General features: G+C 37.1%; 1 protein-coding gene across 10 annotated transcripts in view; it reads left to right on the plus strand.

The window, feature by feature from the left end:
* Positions 1–20,172, plus strand: part of EYA4 (EYA transcriptional coactivator and phosphatase 4) — a 318,816-nt gene that overhangs the window by 167,306 nt on the left and 131,338 nt on the right. For all 10 annotated transcript variants that reach the window (XM_041743330.1, XM_041743331.1, XM_041743334.1 and 7 more), the window contains exon 3: positions 5,368–5,417. In XM_041743330.1, the coding sequence (XP_041599264.1) occupies positions 5,368–5,417 (50 nt within the window). The remainder of the gene's footprint in view (positions 1–5,367; positions 5,418–20,172) is intronic.

Below are 20,172 nucleotides of genomic sequence, written 5' to 3' on the forward strand. Positions count from 1 at the left end.
TGTAAGCCACATGTGTATTTTAAGTTTTTAGTAGCTGCCTAAGAAAAATAAAAGCAGGAAATTATTTTATTAATCCAGTATATTTCATTTCTCAATATAAAAAATACTGAGATATTTAAATTTTATTCATGTAAAATATCTTTTCATTTTTTTCATTTCTTTGAAATCCTTTGTGCCTTTTGCACTTATAGCACACCTCAGTTTAGACTAGCTGCATTCCAAGTTTTAAGTAACCAAATGTGGCTAGTAGTCCAACAGAGTTGGACTCTCAGGTCTGGTTCTTTCCATGCCTAGAATGATACCCAGTGCACTCAGTAAAGATCGGTTGAATGAGCCACTCGTGATATTTCAGACATAAAACACCAACAAAATAACAGAAGTTGTTTTTCATGGTAGTCTTTTTTTTAGAGTTGTTGTAGTGTTGGTAGCAGCACCAAATGCTAGAGATATTTGGATAATTTCTTTTTGCATATATGGACTTTAAATGTTACCAGTGCTTGATAAAGATAGGTTACTTCAGTAGCCCAATTTAAAAGATTACTTAAATTGTTGATGTGTTACAAGAAGTAATTAGTAGGTTCTTTAAAATTTTTCCCATGGGATGTTTTAACTCTTAGTTTTAAAAAACATACAAAAGCAACTGTCAGATCTAACAGAGAGAGAGAGAAAGACTTGATATATAGTATTCAATCAGTTCTGATTCCATCCCTGTCAGTGCTAGCTGTAGGACATTGGGCAAGTTGTTTAAACCTCTTTGAGCTCTAGTTTTTTCATAGTATAGCAGGATTTCATCCATCATACCTGTCTTTGTAGAGTAAATGAGATTACATATGTACATAGTCCAGCACAGTGAGTGGAAAAAAATAATTGCTTAATAAATGGCAACAATCATCATTAATATAATATAGTAAAAATTCAACTTGCAAATAGGACATTTTAATCTTAAGTTTAAACATTTTAGGTTGTATATTTATGAATTTTAGGTTCTTAATGTACTGGTTAAAATACCTTTATAAATGTGGATCTGAAGTTTCCTACACAACTTGCTTATAGATTAATCTTCCTGGTTCTCAGTATTCTCATCTATGAATTGGGTAAAAATAGATTCTACCTAAGCTTTGTGCCTGGCATCTCATAAACACTTAAAACTTTTAGCTGTCATTCATTCATTCATTCCAAAAATTCAGTGATTTGATATTTTTATGTTAATTACATACTGAATAATTTTTTAAACATATAATTCTTTTTCATTTCACTTTGATTTTGCATGTAGTTTTATGTTAAGTAGGGTAAAAAAATCACATTAGTGCAGCCTGTTGACTGCATTTAACACTTTTCATCTTTTACCTCTTGGCATATTTTTTGCCCACCTCCTAGTGTGTCTTAAGAAAACCAGGATTTGGATTTAAATTATGGGCATGAATTTCTACCTCATTTCTTGGCCTGCTTGTTTTGCCTGTTTTCAAAAACAAATTCAAAACTAAATTGGTGATCACTGAAGACAGAAGGTTCTATAGGTTTTGTAAGCATATACTTTCTCCGATAGCATATATACTTCATCAGCCATGGTTTAATGAAGTGTTGTTGATCTCTCAGATGGGAGTGTGTGTTCAAATTTAGGTAAAACTGTCCATCTGCCTTCTAGTTCTGTGATCAAGACACAATAAACATACACGTTTCTCAATGATTCATTTAACTTTTTCTCCATCAGTTCAGAAATAAGATAGGGTTTTTTGAAGTATTTTAAGGAAGTTATATGTTAACATCTTTTTTGGTCTTTGATATTACCAAATTTTCTTTCCATTGGCAGATTAAAAGATCAGATCATATTCATCTTTATGTTTTGCTTCAGTTAGTAGCATTATTCTGTCAATTATGTTTTAGGAATATCTGTCAAAAACATCCTCTCACCTCTGTCCTGAAGGCTCTTGTCATAATAAATTATGACAATTTGGTCACCAATGGATTGAATGTGATTCACTTAGTAAGCTAAGTGAAGTGCCTGAATCCATTGGGGTGCCATAACAAAACACCACAGACTGGATATATTATAAACAATATAAATTTATTTCTGATGGTTCTGGTTGCTGGAAGTCCACGATCAAGGCACTAGCATGGTCGTGCAATGAGAGCCTTGCTTCCTGGATCATAGCCAGTGCCTTCTTGCTGTGTCCTGAATGGTAGAAAGGCTAGGGAGCTCTGTGGGGTCTCTTTCACAAGAGCATCAATCCCATTCATAAAGGCTCCACCCTGATGACCTAGGCACCTCCCAGAGGCCCCACTTCATAATCTCTGGGGGTTGGGATTTCAACATATGCCTTCTGGGAGGAAACAAACATTCAGATCATAACAGAGAATATCTACTCAAGGCTAAGGAAGTAGTGATATGCAAGATCAGTGCAATTGCTGCTTTCATGGAGCTTAACCTCTCTCTTCTGTTGCATTAGTCTCTGCAGCCTTCACCTCGTCCCCCTTCCACACTATCTTTTACATCATCTCTACCGAGGCTGTCTCTTAAAACTTTTCAATGGTCTTGATTGCCCAGAGATTAAATTCTGAATTCTTTGTCATATATAAGGTATTCTTAATAATAGGATTCTGCCGGCAAATCTCATGGTATTGAAATGCCTTTCTTTAAATCTAGTTTTTGAAGACTTTATCTTTGAAGACTCAGTTAAGAGGTCACTTTCTTTGTGGCTCTCCTCGTCTTCCTTTGGCTGGGATAGGTTGTCCTCTGAGCATCCATAACACTGCATAGACCTTTCTTACAGCAGTCATGGTACCCTAAATATTATTCTCCCCTCATTTGACCTTGAACAAATGAATGAAACTCCTAAAAAGAATCACTTTGTAGAATTTATAGCTCTGGCAATATTTATAGATAACGAGTATCTGTATCTACTTTAGTATTTGATCACATACTTATTTAGCATTAGCTACAAATCTGAGACTCAGTGGTTTCTTACTAGACAGTGGGTAATCAGTACATGTGTTCTCTGCCATTATATTACAATTACTACTTTGAGGATAAATTAAAATAATTAGCACTTTCTGGTTAATTATTTGGAGAATGATGCTTTATAAAGCCATGACTATTAAAATAATTTTTGTTTTTTAAGCCATAGGAGGCTTGTCTAGTTTTGACTCTTGCTTTGGGAGTATATATTTATTTGCTAGTGTGGTTTAGAGCTTCTTCAGCCAGTCCCAAAGTCCAGTCATCATAATCTTAAGGATCAATCTGAGGTGATTCTACATATTCATTGGGTAGTTCATATAGCTTCTGATGAGGAAATCATAGGAAGGAGCCAGTGGGAAATAATGATTTTGTTCTGGTATACTTCCCTTATAGCTTTTTTTTTCTTTTTGGACAATTTTTAGTGGATATAAGACTTTTGTGGGGTTTGTATTAAATTTTGTTTATATTTTAAGAAAAGTCTTCCTTTTTTAAACTTTTCTTTTTTCCTTTTTAACTAATTGCTCTTGAAAATATTTCTTCATCCTTTCATCTTACAGTGCTGAGTTCCATGTTAAGAGCATAGATGATGTTACAGGATTGGAAAGGGATGATAATCCCCTTGCTCATCAGTTTTATTTTCATATTGTATAAATGTATATACAGGATGCAAAAGAGAGTGTGGTTGATCAAGCAAAATAATTGATTTTCCAGATGATGAAAACGTCTAGGCTTAGAGATGAAAGCAAAAGATATTTGAAAGCATAGGAGTTTTTTGTGTGTTTGTTTTTTAAGTATTCTTCTGAGTCAGGGGAGGAAAGAATTACTTGATGAGCTGGAAAGATTATGCTGCATCGTTAAAATTCAAAACTTACTCTTTTTAAAAAGATTTTATTAGAAAGAGAGTACACAGGCCCATACATGAGTGGGGAGAGGGGCTGAGAGAGAGGGGGAAGCAGACTCCCTGCTGAGCAGGGTGCCTGATGCAGGGGTTGATCTCAGGACCCCGAGATCATGGCCTAAGCCAAAGTCAGATGCTTTACTGACTGAGCCACCCGGGCATCCCTCAAAACTTACTCTTAAGTGATGCCATTTGTATCACAGTTGACACTCATGGTGTGTGCCTAATGGTGCATATCCAGTAGACTTTTCACTTTGAAGCTTCATGTTAGAATTTAAAATGCCCCAGATTCCTTAGGTTGCATAAATGGATCCTCACAGTATTAACACCCAGAGAATCTAACAGTGGACTTGTAAATGTATATTGTTTGTGCTCCACATTCACTAAGGAATTTTTTAATATTTTTAATTTTTTTCAACTTATTTATTTATGATAGTCACAGAGAGAGAAAAGGAGAGGCAAAGACACAGGCAGAGGGAGAAGCAGGCTCCATGCACCGAGAGCCCGACGTGGGACTTGATCCCAGGTCTCCAGGATCGTGCCCTGGGCCAAAGGCAGGCGCCAAACTGCTGCGCCACCCAGGGATCCCCCAGGAATTTTTTAAATTGAGTCTACTTTGCATATAATATACATGCATGCATATATATAATGTACATCAAATTGAGTCTACCTTGTGTGTAATGTATATATATTACTTTACTTATATATTGCTTTACTATACATTACATTTACTTATGTACATTACACCAAAGTACCTTACATTATATATGGAGAAATTAAGGCCATTATAATCAGATAAAGTATCTGTGCTTGAAATTAAATTGTGAAAGACAATGGATTTGTGCTTTACCTTCTTTTAGAGACTGTATGACACACTCTTGTCCAGAAGTGGTTAGCAAGTCCTAGAAGCAAAGTTACTTTCATTCTTTACCTTTTGTGGGCTAAAAACTGCAAAGTAGAAATATAGTCTGCAAAATATACTGCAAATATAAATGAGAAATCTGTGAGCCATACTAAAAACTTAATTGATATGCTGAGAAATATATATAAAACATACAGCCACTGGATTCAGAAAATAAAAATTAATATGTGAATATTTTAGCTAACACTGTGCTTTGCCCCCAGAACCTGGTGTTTATTATTGTGACTGTGGTAGGGTACAGAAGTGGTATCAATTGGAAAAACATTTCTTAGTGAATTGAAAACAGTATGGCTTTCTTGTTCCTAAGTGGGAAACCTGGTTCTTTGGTTTCTTTGTTCCTAGTTAAGCTAATCCCAAGCCACTTCAGCTGAACGTTTTACATACTTATGGAATCTAGGGAAATGCCTTTAGCAGCTGATCATGGGATAATGATGAAATATACTATTTGGCACTGCATGCTGCCTCTAGAAAATATGGAGATTTTACAGAGATATTGGTGAGCAGAGCTGTATTCACTTCAACAAGTGTGTGAACCTGAGTGGGGAAGTTATATCTTCCTATGAGAATAACCATCCATTTTTTTTCTTACAGGTAAAGAAAACGTGCACAGAATCAGACGTTTCGGAAGCTCAGAATTCCAGGTACTGTAAAATAGAGGCTGAGACTCCACTAAGGAAAAATGGCAGTTTGGGTGAACTAACTACTTAGTGGGATGTTGTACTCCAGATGCAATGCAATTTGAAACATTGGGGTTCTTTAAGAACTTTTCTTTATCAAAACTACATTTTATATTGGCTAGTGTATGGTTAATCATAATATGAATAAAAAGGATTCTGGGGGGTGGGGCAGCCCCAGTGGCTCAGTGGTTTTGCGCCACCTTTGGCCCGGGGCGTGATCCTGGAGACCCGGGATCGAGTCCCACGTCAGGCTTCCTGCATGGGGCCTGCTTCTTCCTCTGCCTGTGTCTCTCCCTCTCTCTCTCTCTGTCTCTCATGAATAGATAAATAAAATCTTAAAAAAAAAAAAAAGGATTCGGATTGAAGTCAGCTTTAAAGAATGATAGTAGAAACATGCTCTAGAAATACTTGGAAACACTTTCCTTTGCAGTCACTGTGAGCTCAGCTTCATTTATCTTTCTAATCTTTTCTTATAATGTATTCACATCTGACATTTTTCCAGAAACTGAATAACTGGGGTCCCTGGGTGGCGCAGCGGTTTAGTGCCTGCCTTTGGCCCAGGGCAGGATCCTGGAGACCCGGGATCGAATCCCACATCAGGCTCCCGATGCATGGAGCCTGCTTCTCCCTCTGTCTATGTCTCTGCCTCTCTCTCTCTCTCTCTCTCTCTCTCTCTCTGTGTGTGACTATAATAAAAAAAAAAAAAAAAGAAAAGAAACTGAATAACTTTCTAGTCTATGTTTATCAATAAAATTACAGTATTTCTTTTCTTTTTTCTGATAAAGCAGCTAGATTTTGAAAATAAAATGTTAACAAATTGGAAAAATAAAAATTACCTTGGCATTCTCCTTTTGGTTATTTGGAGCCTGTAGAAGTGATGAAATAAAGTGATCAGACTGCTAAAAACAGGAACTTAGCACCATGTTGTTGTTTGTGCTTAATAGACCAGATATCCAATAGATATTTTCATGCCTACACATTTTTATTTCAAAATCCAGGCTTAAATTTTAAATGGATAAGTAAAAATATTGTAAATACCATTATAGTAATAAACATATCCTAAGTATCATATTAATAATATAACAGCTTATTATGTTAAGTAATTTGTATTCCATAGTGAGGTGAGTCTTAGTTTATTTTGTTCTCCTGGCTCCAGTGTATGATTTTAAGTAGTAATTTTCTTGGTGTAATACAGCAATACAGATACAGGGAAAATGTTTATGGGCACCATATATTCTTTTTGGAGAGCAAATATATATCATGTGCTATACATGGACAGTTGGAATAACTCTTCATTCGTTTTATTCAGTATGATAACTTATGCAGTTAATTCTGATGCATCTTATATAAAAATGATTATAAATGGTCTTTTCTTTTGGACCATCAAGAGTATATAATATGATACAGGATTTTGTTTTTAAAGATTTTATTTATTTATTCATGAGAATACACAGAGAGGAGAGAGAGAGAGAGGCAGAGACAGAGGCAGAGGGAGAAGCAGGCTACATGCAGGGTGCCCGACGTGGGACTCGATCCCGGGTCTCCAGGATCAGGCCCTGGGCTAAAGGTGGCACTAAACCACTGAGCCACCCGGGCTTGCCGGATAAAGGATTTTTGACATTTGTTCTTTCACGCTTTGGTCTTTGTCCTTTATAATTAGATATCAAAGTATAAACAAGTAGCTTATCAGAGCATTAGGAAATGGATGAACCATTAAAGTTTTTCCTATAAAGCAGAGTAATTCCAGGATGCATGGAGAGAAAGAAAGGTCCACACTCTATTCTTTGTGGGCATTTTCTTCCTAATCATTTTGCTGACCTTTCTGAGTGACCTACCTGTGACTTGTTATTTAAGTAATTATAGAGTTTTTGCAAAGCTGATCTTGAGGATTTGTGGGGGAAAAAAAGCAGTATCATCATCCATATTAATATTTCATGTCAAAATTTTTTACCCTTAAGGCCACTCAGGATTTTTGGACATGGTATTATGCTTAAATTTTAAACAAGCAGGGATCCCTGGGTGGCGCAGCGGTTTGGCGCCTGCCTTTGGCCCAGGGCGCGATCCTGGAGACCCGGGATCGAATCCCACATCAGGCTCCCGGTGCATGGAGCCTGCTTCTCCCTCCGCCTGTGTCTCTGCCTCTCTCTCTCTCTCTGTGACTATCATAAATAAATAAAAAAAAAAAATTAAAAAAAAAATTTTAAACAAGCAGAAAGCCACCAAACTGATTATGTTCACAATTGATATCAACAACTTAGAAGAAAAACAGAAAATTTTGAAGTCAGTGTATTTAAGTCAGAATTAGATCATTCTTTTATTTAGCAAATCTCAGCTTATATGGCCTTAAAAGTACAATTTTGTTTCTAAGGTAAGTTGTGGTTATTTTTTAAAGACCATTTAAAATATATTTTATGATTTTATAATATATAATGTATTATTATATTAATATATACTGTATAATACATATTATTTGAAAAATATCTTTACTTACTAGAATCTAGGAGGTGGGTTGTCACAGATTAGCTGCTTCTAAAAATTTCCTAATTTGTAATATAAATAGGTCAAATTAGGCAAATCTATTTCTAATGACTCTAAGTCTTCGTAATATAAAAACAAACAGTCCTTACTTATTAAAATGCAGGATAGAAAGACCTTCAAGATGACTGAGAATCATGTATTGGTTCAAGGTTGCCTGTACATTTTGATCTTGGCTGGTCTCCTCTCCTAACTTCTGGTGTAAAGGACAATCTCCACACCCTAAAAGTATCAGTAACATAGAGACATGGCTATTCTTGGCTTCTCTATTTATTCATAGGTATTAGGTATTGGAGTGCTAAAACTGGCACTTAGTTAATGCAGTAATGGAATGCCAATAGAATAATAATATGCTAAATATAATTCTGCACAAAAATGGTACAATAACTTACTGAACAGTCAATGAATTCAAGAATGCCAAAAATATTATTTATTAAACGCATGTACTGAGGTTCAGTTTTTATCACCTATTAAACACACAAGCACATACACACACACACACACACACACACACACACACACACACACACAAAGCCTTTATTATACACACCGGGCAGCATTTCTTTAGCAGTATACATATATGGCTACATTCTTTTATTCTCATTAGGAACCACAAACCTTCCTATATTCTCTTTCTCCCTCTCCCTCTTTCCCTCCCTCCCTTTCCTGTGTGTGTTTGTATGTGAGAGAGAGAGAGGGAGAGAGAGAGAGAGAAATTGATTCAGATTGAGATTTAAAGCTTGGGGCTAGATAATTCTATTCTAAACAAATTTAAAGTAAAGAATGAAATACTGCATCAGTATAAAGTGCATGCAAGCTGCAGACCCAATACCTTATAAAGTGCTGTCTCACTTAGAACCTAAAGCTAATATAATTCATTTATTTATCTATATAGTGTGTTGGTTTTGGATTTGAAAAGATTAGAATAATTGTAGATGGAAAGTGTTTTTACAGTAGGGAAGTAATTAAATTGGTTGTGGAAACTTTGTAAGGAAAATTCTTAGGGTGACATATGTATCAGCAAATTCTTTGTCTTGCTTGGCTTTTCTCTTTTGGATAGAAATGTTTGGGCTGCACATGTGATCTGTAGATGGGGAAAAAGAGACTTTACAGACCTATGTAAGAAAGATAAAAATGTCTTCTTAGAAATAACATTATATGTATATACTAAAAATCAGATATTAGGGACTACATTTTCTCAGGCTCATAAAACTGTATTGAACTTGATGTCATATGGGAAGGAATATATTATGCTTCATAAAAAATTGACTTTTTTTTTCTCTCCTCTGTGTTGCTAATCATGTAATAGTATTGTTGACCTTTGTTCCTAAAACTAATGTTAACCATAAAATGGATAAGAGAGAAAACAAAAATCTGTATTTTTACATACTTTAACTTACCCTAAAAGTGTCTGTTACTGGATAGACCACCCTAAAACATGAATGGAACTATCATTTTATATTGATTTTTCCCATATGTTGATGGTGAATTTATTTGTGTAGATTTTTGTCTCCTTTGAGTCTTTACTGAAAATACATGGATCTTGTTTAATTGTACTATAATGAATAGATTCTGGACAAGTGAAGCTAATAGAAATTTCTATAAGTCTCATATTTTAACTTTTCTACTTTTAGTTCTTTCTGATAAGGGGTGAGGAAATAATTTATTTCCTTTTTTACTGCATTCTTGACAAATAACCTATATGCAAGTATGCTTGTATATTAAAATAGCCCCCTGATAACCTGAATTATTTCTTTCGTGGAGTTTGGTTTGCCTTCACTTTTTCCCCATTTGGATCACTAACTAGTACAGCATTTTCACCAAAAAGAGATCAGGAACACAAAAAGGAAATAAAACTCAAATCCAGCCATTTTGTTTTCTACTTCTGCTAATTAAGGAGTGAATAGAAATAAACATTTCAGTGAAATTGACTGTGTGAAGTGACTTCTAGGAAATATATTTCCTTCTTTTTTTCTCTCAGCTTGCCCATAATACCAACCACCAGAAGATTATAGTAGGGGAATCTAAGGAAGAGTATGACGATATGGAAGTACTCGTGGTACCTATGAGCTAAGATGATAGTTTTTCCATGTGAAGAGTAGAACAGAATGATTCGGTGGGTAATGGTGAGGGTGTACTCTTGCTCACCTCATAGGATGAGAAATTTGGTTTGCTGAAAAATGGGGTTTCCTGAAATCAACATGACCAATGTGCTGTGATTTGCCTTAGTGTATATTGACTTTCTAGTTATCAGGAGAAAGGCAAAATGACTCTCCAGCTTTTAAAGAAGCACTGGAATGAATCTCAGTTTGATAACTAATATTTCAGTGAGACTCAGGAATTTGATCTAGTCAGTGTCTATGTATAAAATCTTTGAAAGGCAACAAATTCATATTATGTAGATAATTATAATTTAACAATGTTATATTTAAGGCATTAAATTATACATATTTATTTGCTAGCAAAATAATTATTGTAATGTTTCCAGAAATCTGAAATGTTTGTTGGTATAGAATTTTCTGTCAAAAATTTAAATGCTGTGTTTTTTCGTAACCGTGAGAAATGAGGACCACTTTGTGAAAACAGGCATTTGTATTTCACTGTGTCAAATCACAGGCCCAGCTAGCCCAATATTCTGTCTCTAAAAGCATCAAAATTCATTACTACCAGTTTGCATGTTTTCAAATTTGCAAATTTCAGTAACGTAAATTTCTGGATGTCTAATCCAGGTTTGTAGCTATTTCTTGGACTTAGTTATGTTACTAGCAAATGCTGCAGACTATAGTATTTTGGACTGTAGAACTCAGAAAACTACTAACCACAGCACAAAGTAATTATTAATTTCTTCTAGTTGTTTAAAACTGCCTCTTCCAAGATACAAGATACACTTGCCCTGAAAATGATAGATGATTGGTAGATATTCTGAGAGTGTGATTTAATTCTCATGTTTGGGAATTTGAAGAGAAAGAACTCAATCTAGATAGAAAATGGTTTAGTTAACCTGAGTCATACTATAGCTTAATTTCTTTGTTTCCAATTGTGCAAGTATTCTATCTCATTTTAAAAGCCTGACCTCATGAGGATGCCTCTCCAATCTCTTCGTCATTTTGGCTAGCATTTACTGGAAGTTTTCTGAGTCCACTTTGCCTTCTCTGATGTGTGTTGACAGATTCCTACAGGTGTGGAAACAGTTGGGATTCTGCGTAAGAATGGAGAATGTGTTCTGTGTTGCTGTCAATTGTATCCTCAGTATCTGGGATATCTTGACCCTTTGGGTCATGGTAGCATATTGAGCTGATTTCCTCAGATGATTGTCTAAGGTATCTACTAAATTCCTGACAGCAATTAATGATACTTGAAGATTTAAATAACAATCTCCAAAGTTAGATTATTGTTTTCTATGTGTCTTGTCATACAGGTTTCTGATCAGCCTTTTCCTGTAGTTCATTGGGAACTCCTGCTGATGTATCTTTACTGGTCAGCCCAGCTTAGTGTTATTTCTATACTTGTTCATTTTTTGTGTGTATTTCCTCTCCTCTTTCAACATTAAATGAATAAATGAGAGTAAAATAATACATGTGAAAGGTCCTTATGGGTTGGTACTCACAGAATAGCTTCTTATTTTATGTTTAAAATTGAATAAGACATCTTAAGCCCATTAGGGGAGAAGGATAGACTGTAGTTAAAGGGAAAAAGGGCCTCATCAGTGATATTTAATTCACATATACATGCATGTGTTTAGCTTTTGCTTTGTGTCTTCATATCCGTAGGTTTTGTTTTCCATCTTTTTGCTTGCTTTCCATTTCATGTTTTTCACATGTAATTTCTGTTCACAACTTTTTTTTTTTTTAAAAGATTTATTTATTAATTTGTTTGAGAGACAGAGAGAGAGCATGCTTGTGGGTGGTGGGGCAGAGGGAGAGGGAGAGAAGCAGATTCCCCACTAGGTGGGGAGCCCAACACAGGCTTCATCTCAGGATCCTGAGATCGTGACCCAAGCAGAAATCAAGAGTGGGACACCTAACCCTTGAGCCACCCAGGTGCCCCTTTGTTCACAAGTTTCTATGTGGCCCACAATGCCTAGCATGCTCTGGCCCCTGCTGCTACTCTGGCTTTGGTTTCAGTCAAGCTTTCCCTAGTGACAGGGTCTGCTCTCACAGATGCCACTCTTCTTCCACAGAGGCTGGAATGCTCCTTCCTCGTTTGTGCTACACTCCTCCTCCCGGCTTTGCTCATCAACTTTATTTCATCTCCTCCTTGTATGATCTCAGTTCTTCCCTGGAGAGCCCAGTGACCCAGATCCCCTGTCATATGGCTGCGTGGTCCTGCGTGCTTCTCCTTCAGAGGCACCTTGTTTGATTGTTTCATTCTCTATACTATAAGCTCCACAAGGTGAGGGGTCAGATGGGCTTTTCTCTGGTCCCTGTTGTATCATTAGTATACAGTACAGTGCTCTGCACATACCAGGTCCTCAGTACATATCTGTTTAGTGAATAGTAACTTCCAAATACACAAATCTAGTGTGTAATCTCTCCTGGAACATCTCTTGTAACCACAACTCCAGAATACATTTTTATTAGGGATTTTGCTTTGCCATCTCAAACTCCTCTTGTAAAAAAATTAATATGGTTACACTCTCTCCCCCAGGATCTTTTCTTTCCAGTGATAATTCTCTCAGCTGTCTCTTGCCTCAGGACTCTAGAGTAATCTCTGACCTCTTTCTTTCCTTTCCCAAGTCCTTTTGGTCATCAAGTTGTATTTAATTTTCCTCGACTATGTTTGGAATCTCTTTATATGGCCCTTCCCACTGCCACTGTGAAAGGTCAAGCTGTCTTCACCTTACCTCTGAATTAATACAGCAAATTTCCATATGGCCCTCTTGGTTCCTGTGGGCCTTGCCATTTTCTGCCAGACTTTCTCAAGTGAGCTTTTCTAATGGCATTTCCCATATGGGGTTGCCCTGTTCATTGATCAGAAAGACAGCATTTAGTAGACATTTAGGGTGTATGCGGAAGCATGAACAAATAATCTTAAAAACAGAATTGTGTGCAGAAGGTAAAAATAAAGACCTACGGTTTTTACCTAGTTGCTGTCTGAAGCAGGAAGCCAGGGACTGTTTGAACCACCTGTTGCCTACTGCCCTGTTGGCCTTGATTCTAATCTGTTAGATATTCATTTAGTCCTATTTTACAGTCTTCCTTTATTTGCAAAGTAACATAAGAATACATGACTCTTCAATGGGTCTCAGAAAGTACATTCCAGACAAAAATATGCCAGTGACATATGTACTTTGATTTTCATTTTTCCCTTCTCCTGTCCTTGTTTTCCTGTATAGACCTTAGAATCAAATAAGATATTTGTGTACTGTGTGGCTTCCTGAAAGCATCCATTTTAGGGCAATACTTGCTTGGTATTTCTACAGATGAGCTCATTTCATTAGAGGGTGAGAGGAAAACACCCACAGAGTGCAGCTTGAACCCTGACCACTATGAAGCTGAAGTGTTCAAGAAGAGGTGCACAGAAGGTTTAGGGCTATGGCTGAATGTCAAAGAATAGATAAGACTTAAAGAAATGGGGAAAAGAGAGCCCCAGTGAGGTACAAGAAAGGACTAGAAATTGAAACTGATAGGGATTTTTTTATAGATGGTGAGTAGTCTCACTTGATTCCTGTGGGGAAATGGTTAATGAGATTGCAAAATAGGTAAATTAGCACTGAATGCTGCCAGTTTATATTCCTAGTGTTTTTTGTTAGGACTCATTGGTTTAGCTACCACTGTGAGGCAGTTTAAGCAGTAAAGAGGAGTTTGGGTTATTTATTTTTTGTCACTTTGTTCCGATGTTAAACAAGGATGTGATATTATAGGGAACCTGAGAAGAGAGGGTTTGCTGGACTTGTAAGATGTGCGAGCAGGGACTGACTGCCTTCCTGGTCATTTTTTGTTCACCCAGGTCCTGGCTGCTTAGCCACTTCCTGTCTTTTGTCTTTTTTTTTTTTTTTTTTCCTGTCTTTTGTCTTGATGAGGATTGGCTGATTGGTCTTATTTCCTCTCAAGGTCTCACAGTAAGGGGAAAATGCCCATTGACTCTACTCCTGATATAATTTTTACCTCTGTAGGTAAAACCTCTAGATGAGAATCTCTCTCTTTTTCTTTATCTCAGCTCCAAATTTCCAGGGAAGGGAGTGGCATCAAAGGGACAGGTTCACAAAACAGAAACTTGGCTTTCAGGAGCCACCTCTGGGAGCATAGGAAGCAGTCATGAGAAGAGCTTCCAAGAAAAGACTGCTGAGCAGATAGATACCCAACAAGTGCTCTCTACTTTCTACCACTGCCCAGGCCTGTTTTATGCAGCACCCTTTCCCCAAGTTCTTCATTTCATATAACCCAGCTTTTCATCTACTCTCCTTCCCTATAACTCAGTGGTTATGACTTTCACTCTTATGGAGGAGACTTGAAGCTTGATTTCACAGGTCAGACATCTATACACCGAAATCAGCAAAGAAGAGATTGCACGAGAGAGCTTGAGGCCTAGTGGCAGCTGTACTTCCAAAGGAGGAGGCACTCCACTCACTTCTTGCTGGAGACCCTTCTTGCAACGTTTGCTCCTCCTGTCCCTGACCCCAGACTGACTGTTCAGTGGGCCCAGTCCTTTTCTGCTCTGAAATGCCATTGCAAATGTAAATGACTTTCTCCACTTCCTCCAGTTGTTACATGATTATCTGATGAATGCACTTCATACAGCAGTTTAAATTATTTCTCTCTCTCTGAAGATAATTTTGCCAAAATGAGTATATAGGTTTGGACTTATGGGAGTTTTTTCCTTTAAAAAAATTGTCAAACGCATTCAAAGAAATACAGTCCGTGACCAATAACCTAGAGTTCAAATTTGAAATTTTGGCAGCCCATCTTTACAAGTATTGGGAAATTACGGATGCATTGCTAATTAGGTAATAACATTATTATATTGTACTTGTGGTGACAGAGCAGCCATGGCACAGGTGCCTGGAGGCAGGAAAGCCAGCTATGAGACTTACTTAAAAGGTCTGAAAGACACTGAGCAAATTGGAATTATTCTGAGGTGACATTATACACTATTTTTTTCATGATTTAATCACATTTTCCAAATTTTCTACGTCGTGTATTATTTACATTAAGAACCAATAAACACATTATAAAGCATGAAATAATAGATTCAGCTTAAAATAGGCATGGTGGCAGCAGGAGGGATCTGCCTTTTTCCTGACAGCTTGCATTATTCTCAAAAGATGAGAGAACACTTGACTTCCCCCCATGTATTAGTGATGAATCCCTGAGAATGGCTGTGGTCCTGGTCAGCCACTCTTACAGTAAACTGAGTTCCTCTGAAGTCTTTATGGTTAATAATATGAAACAGTCTTTCTAGAGATTGTTAGCTGCTTTTAATTAATTTGGTCAGAGAAACAGATCACTTAAAGAAGCATTTGTTTAGTGACTTTTATCCAGAGGACCTAAGGAACTAAGACAAGGTTCTTTGCATCAGAGTAATCAGAATTATTATGGTTGGGGTCAGTGAGGGTCTCTGAGTTTATACCATGTTGGATGATGATCTGCTTAGGAGTTACTGAACTATACAAATCCTAATGGTTATTCGGGACTTGGGGTATCTTTAATGCAAAGTTTCTAGACTATTGAGTAGAAAATAGAAACTTTTGGAGGGCCCTCTGCATGTTGGGCCAACCTAAGGTGGGAAGAAACAAAATTTTACAGTTTTCTTCTTGGTAGTTCACTTAGAAGGACACTAATTCTTGCCCTTAAAGTGACTATTTATGAGCATCTTGTGTGTCAAGCACAAGTCTGGGTCCTTGAGATACTTCAGTGAACAACAGGAGCATACATGATGACTTATTTTAGAAGATAATAAATGCTAGGGAACAAAACAGTCTGCAGAGTATTGGGAAAGAGTAGGTTCTAATTTTAAGTTGGGTAATATTTAAATAAAGGCTTGAAGGAGCTGGTAGTAAACCAAGAGTAGGGCTGGGGAACTTCATTCTTGCGCGGATGAGCCACTGCTCAGCCCTTCAGGGGAAACCTGCCCTGCGTGTTCAGGCAACAGCGAGGAGGCTCAAAGGGAGTGAGCCCAGAGTTTCAAATTTAAAGTAGCAAGATTCTAGAAAAAGCTGCTACTTCTGTTATTTACTATATTTTGGAAGTTTACTTAGAATTTTAATCCATTGGAAATAATTTTTTCCTGACCTGTGGGCAGTAATCTCTGACACGCTACTTATCCAACACTGTGGCAGGATGGGCTTGATTCCCTGCCACACCACACACGACCTCTACGACCAGGGCTCTGTCCTTATTACAGGACTTCAAGCTGCTTCACCATCAGGCCTCAAAAGCCTGAAGGCTTTTTTTTTAAGTAATACTCTTAACATTTTAGCTATATATATGGATGAGGGCTTAGATTTCAAAAATTTGATTCATAAAGACAAAAGATTCTGCCCATTATCTCACAGTTAATCATCACATCTCTGTTGTCTTAGCAACCTACACAATGTTCTCATTTGCTTTTCAATAAGCCAATGGATGAATGGGTTCTTTGTTCATGTGTTTTATAAATTTCTATCACCTGATACTTGATGTCTTTCTTGGCATGTTACTGTACTAAAGAACTGCCTTTTTATTCTTAAGATTCGTGTAACTAAAATTACACTCTACTTTTCCTAAAAATCTAAATTTCAAATGAGAAAATGTGCAACCTAAGAGTAATTGGACAAAATATATATGAGATTATATTGTAAAAATGATTTCATTTTAATTATAATTAATTTCCAAGACTCAGTGAACTTGGCAAACTGAGTTATCTGACAGACTTCACTTACACAGGCGTATTTGTGAACCATAGGGAAAGAAATAGACCCTACGACAAATCTAGGTGTCATGTAGTCGATTCTCCCAAACTCATAAGCTTGCGTTTCTCAAGTGCTATCTGAAAGCATATTTGCTCTTACATAACTCTAAAGTTTTCAAGTTCACAGCTAGTTAAGGTAGATGTGGGCATTGCTTACATGGCAGAGTGGGCAAATGTGGTGGGTTGCCTGAGTTCAAATCCCAAGTGTTTGACCTTGAGCAAACTGCTTTATTTCTCTGTGCCTCAGATTTTCTCATCTGTAAAGTGGGGACAATGCCATATTGTCCCATTAGGTATATTACCACTATATTATTGACAAATGACAAACAATAAAAGGAGACAAAAACAAACATAAATGTAAGAATGCAAAATGCTGATTCGTGTTGTCTGTTTAGGTATTAATACTAGAAGCTTTGTATTCTTTAGTAATTCCAGAGGGCATTTGTATGCCTTAGTACTGTATAATCATTCTCACCTTGACTCTCTAAGGAAAATTTATGTTTAACATCATAACACATTGTGGAATTATTTCAGCAGAAAAGGTTCCATATTGAATGTGCCATTGCTTAAAATGATGCACTTCTCAGCCACCCAGATGATTTGACTAAACTCTAATGGCCATTTCTTGAAGGTTCTAGATAGCTGAAGTTTTTTTGAATATTTGGAGAAGTATTTCTTTTTCACATTAATAGGAACAAGTCAGTGTCCAGATTGTTAAGGGATTTTTTTTCAATCCAGTTCAAATACCTACTGTGGTGCCTGGCACATAGTAGGAAAGGAGTAAATATTTATTATATAGATGAATGAATGAACAAACAGCTAAGTTATTACACTTCTTATATGAAAGTTCTTTTTTAAAAAGATTTTATTTATTTATTCATGAGAGACACGTACACACATAGAGAGGCAGAGACACAGGCAGAGGGAAAAGCAGGCTCCATGCAGGGATCCCGATGTGGGACTTGATCTTGGGACTCTAGGATCACACCCTCAGCCGAAGGCAGATGCTCAACCACTGAGCCACCCAAGCATCCCTATATGAAAGGTTCTTTATGTCTGGACCTACATTATTCTCCTGATGGTATGTCACATGATAACTAAGGCGGCTCAAATATCATTTGTAAATAAGATCAAATCTGACAGGGACCTCTAAGCTTTCTGTAGCAAGTAGGGGTACTCTGTATGTTAGTGTGGCCCAAGTACAGTCCCAGTTTACATCCTCTGTTCCAGTATCCCCTCTGGAGCTGGTTAGAGATACTCTCCTTCCAAGAAAATCCTAGTTTGCATGCTAAATTTTACAGTTACACTAACTAAATGCTCATCCCTTACCAGACTTCCTAGAGGAGAAATGTAACAATCACTCTCTCTTTTCCCATACCTCCCTCCTTTTCTGTTTTCCCTTTCTCTGTCTTCCCCTCTTTCTTAGTATGGTTTTTATTAGGGTCATTGCACTTTTGTCTTTAAAGCAACACAATATGTGAAAATACTTCTTGAAACAAAAAGAAATTGAGGAATAATCATTCTGTTTTTATAGGTTTGACTTAAATAAGGAACTCCTTTATTGCCTTCTGTCATGTGATCAATTGGTAGAAATACTAGGCCTCTCAAAAGTAATACTAACTTTTCAAGACTGCACACGGTCTTGCTACATGAGGTGATGTGATCCTTCATGATTTATCTCTCCTATGTGGCCCATTCTCTCATTTTCTATTATTCTTCTGTTGGAAGATCCAGAGTTCCAACTAATGGGGATGTTAGATATCATGCTAGTGCCTAGGAGAAAGATGATGAATGTGGTTTGGCAGAATGTCAAGGCGGCTGCACCACACCCCGCAGGCAGCAGCTGTCACAGTGAAGGCTGCTGGTTTTAGAAGGGAGCATGGTGTCTGACACTGAGTGGGAGACAAAATAGGCCACTGTAGCTCACACGCTGACTTGACATATTCTTAAACATAATGTTACATATGTGCTCCTGGGGTAGTAATTATCCTAGGTTTTCTTGTAAAGAGAAGTGCTAATAGTAACTATGGTGGAGAGGAAACATGAGGTGCGTGTGTACCATATGACTGGAAGTGTGGGTGACCCACCAGTGTTTCTTTCAAGGAAGATTTGGAAGAGTCCGTTTTTTGTTTTACAGAACTGCCCAACACACTGCAGGACTGTCTTAACCTGACTTCTTCCAAATCTAAGTAGCAGTCCCAGTTGAAGTGAGAACCCCAAACTCCCTGGCATGGTTTCAGACATTCTCCAAATACCCGGTGGATGCTTGATTATGGTCAGAGGAGGCTGCTGGATATGCTAAAAGATTATATGTCTCGTGGACCAAGAGAAGTTTAAGAAAGACAAGGCTTAGAAAATGATGCTAGTGAAGCCAGCCTTCCCAGGGACCAGAATGAGTCACTCAACTTTGCTGGAAAAAGTGCTCTCCTCTGTAGCCTCTGACAGTTAACCCCAGAATGGCTCTTACAGACACCTGACATTGGAACAAGGGCATCCATGTGAGAGTAGAGACAGCAAAGCACAACCCATCAATACCTTAGAAAAACAACTCAAGGTCAGTATCTCAATAACATCACTTGAGTGTTTATGCTGCTTAGACAGAGTCAATAATCTCTACATCCAGATTACAAGGAACATTCCTGACAATGGAGGGTGAGCAGTGTGAGGTGTCAGAATTATTTCCAAAATTCTTATATGTTCAGTGCCTTTTTACTCTTCCCATTCATTTCCAAACTAGCCATTGCATTCCATTGAACAAATTATTGATATTAAGGCATATGAATTTTTTAAAAATTGAATTTTACTTTATGGAGAAGTTTTTTTTCCTTCATACAATGGAAATTAGTGATCATTGAGGAATCTTAGAAATGATTCGCTTTTAAATTTCAATGTCTAGTTCTTGATTTGTCATTTGTCATTACTTTAAATAGTAATTGGAGTCTTTAGATTTATTTTGCTTATGTAGATGATATGGTCCCAAATTTCTCACCCTGCATACTTTTGTGTGTCCTTACCCCTATGGTCATGCATTTAGATCCATTTAATTAGAGCAGCTAGGTGGCTGTTAAATGAAATGAGGGAAAAAAAGAGAGGATGGTGCAAAATGTAGGTCTTGTCTTCAGGTTAAGAATCAGATGAATAGAAAAGGAGTGCCTGTTTCCCATCTTTGTAATTCCAGGAGTGACCAAACTGGTTTTACAAACCTTGTGAATTGATTCTGTGTGTATGGTAAGGGTGAAGAGGTTGTTGAGATTAATTTATTTGGGGTATTTTGACTTTTTACTTTCTAAATAGT

The sequence above is a fragment of the Vulpes lagopus genome, chromosome 2, assembly GCF_018345385.1.
Source record: "Vulpes lagopus strain Blue_001 chromosome 2, ASM1834538v1, whole genome shotgun sequence".
Lineage (NCBI taxonomy): Eukaryota > Metazoa > Chordata > Mammalia > Carnivora > Canidae > Vulpes > Vulpes lagopus.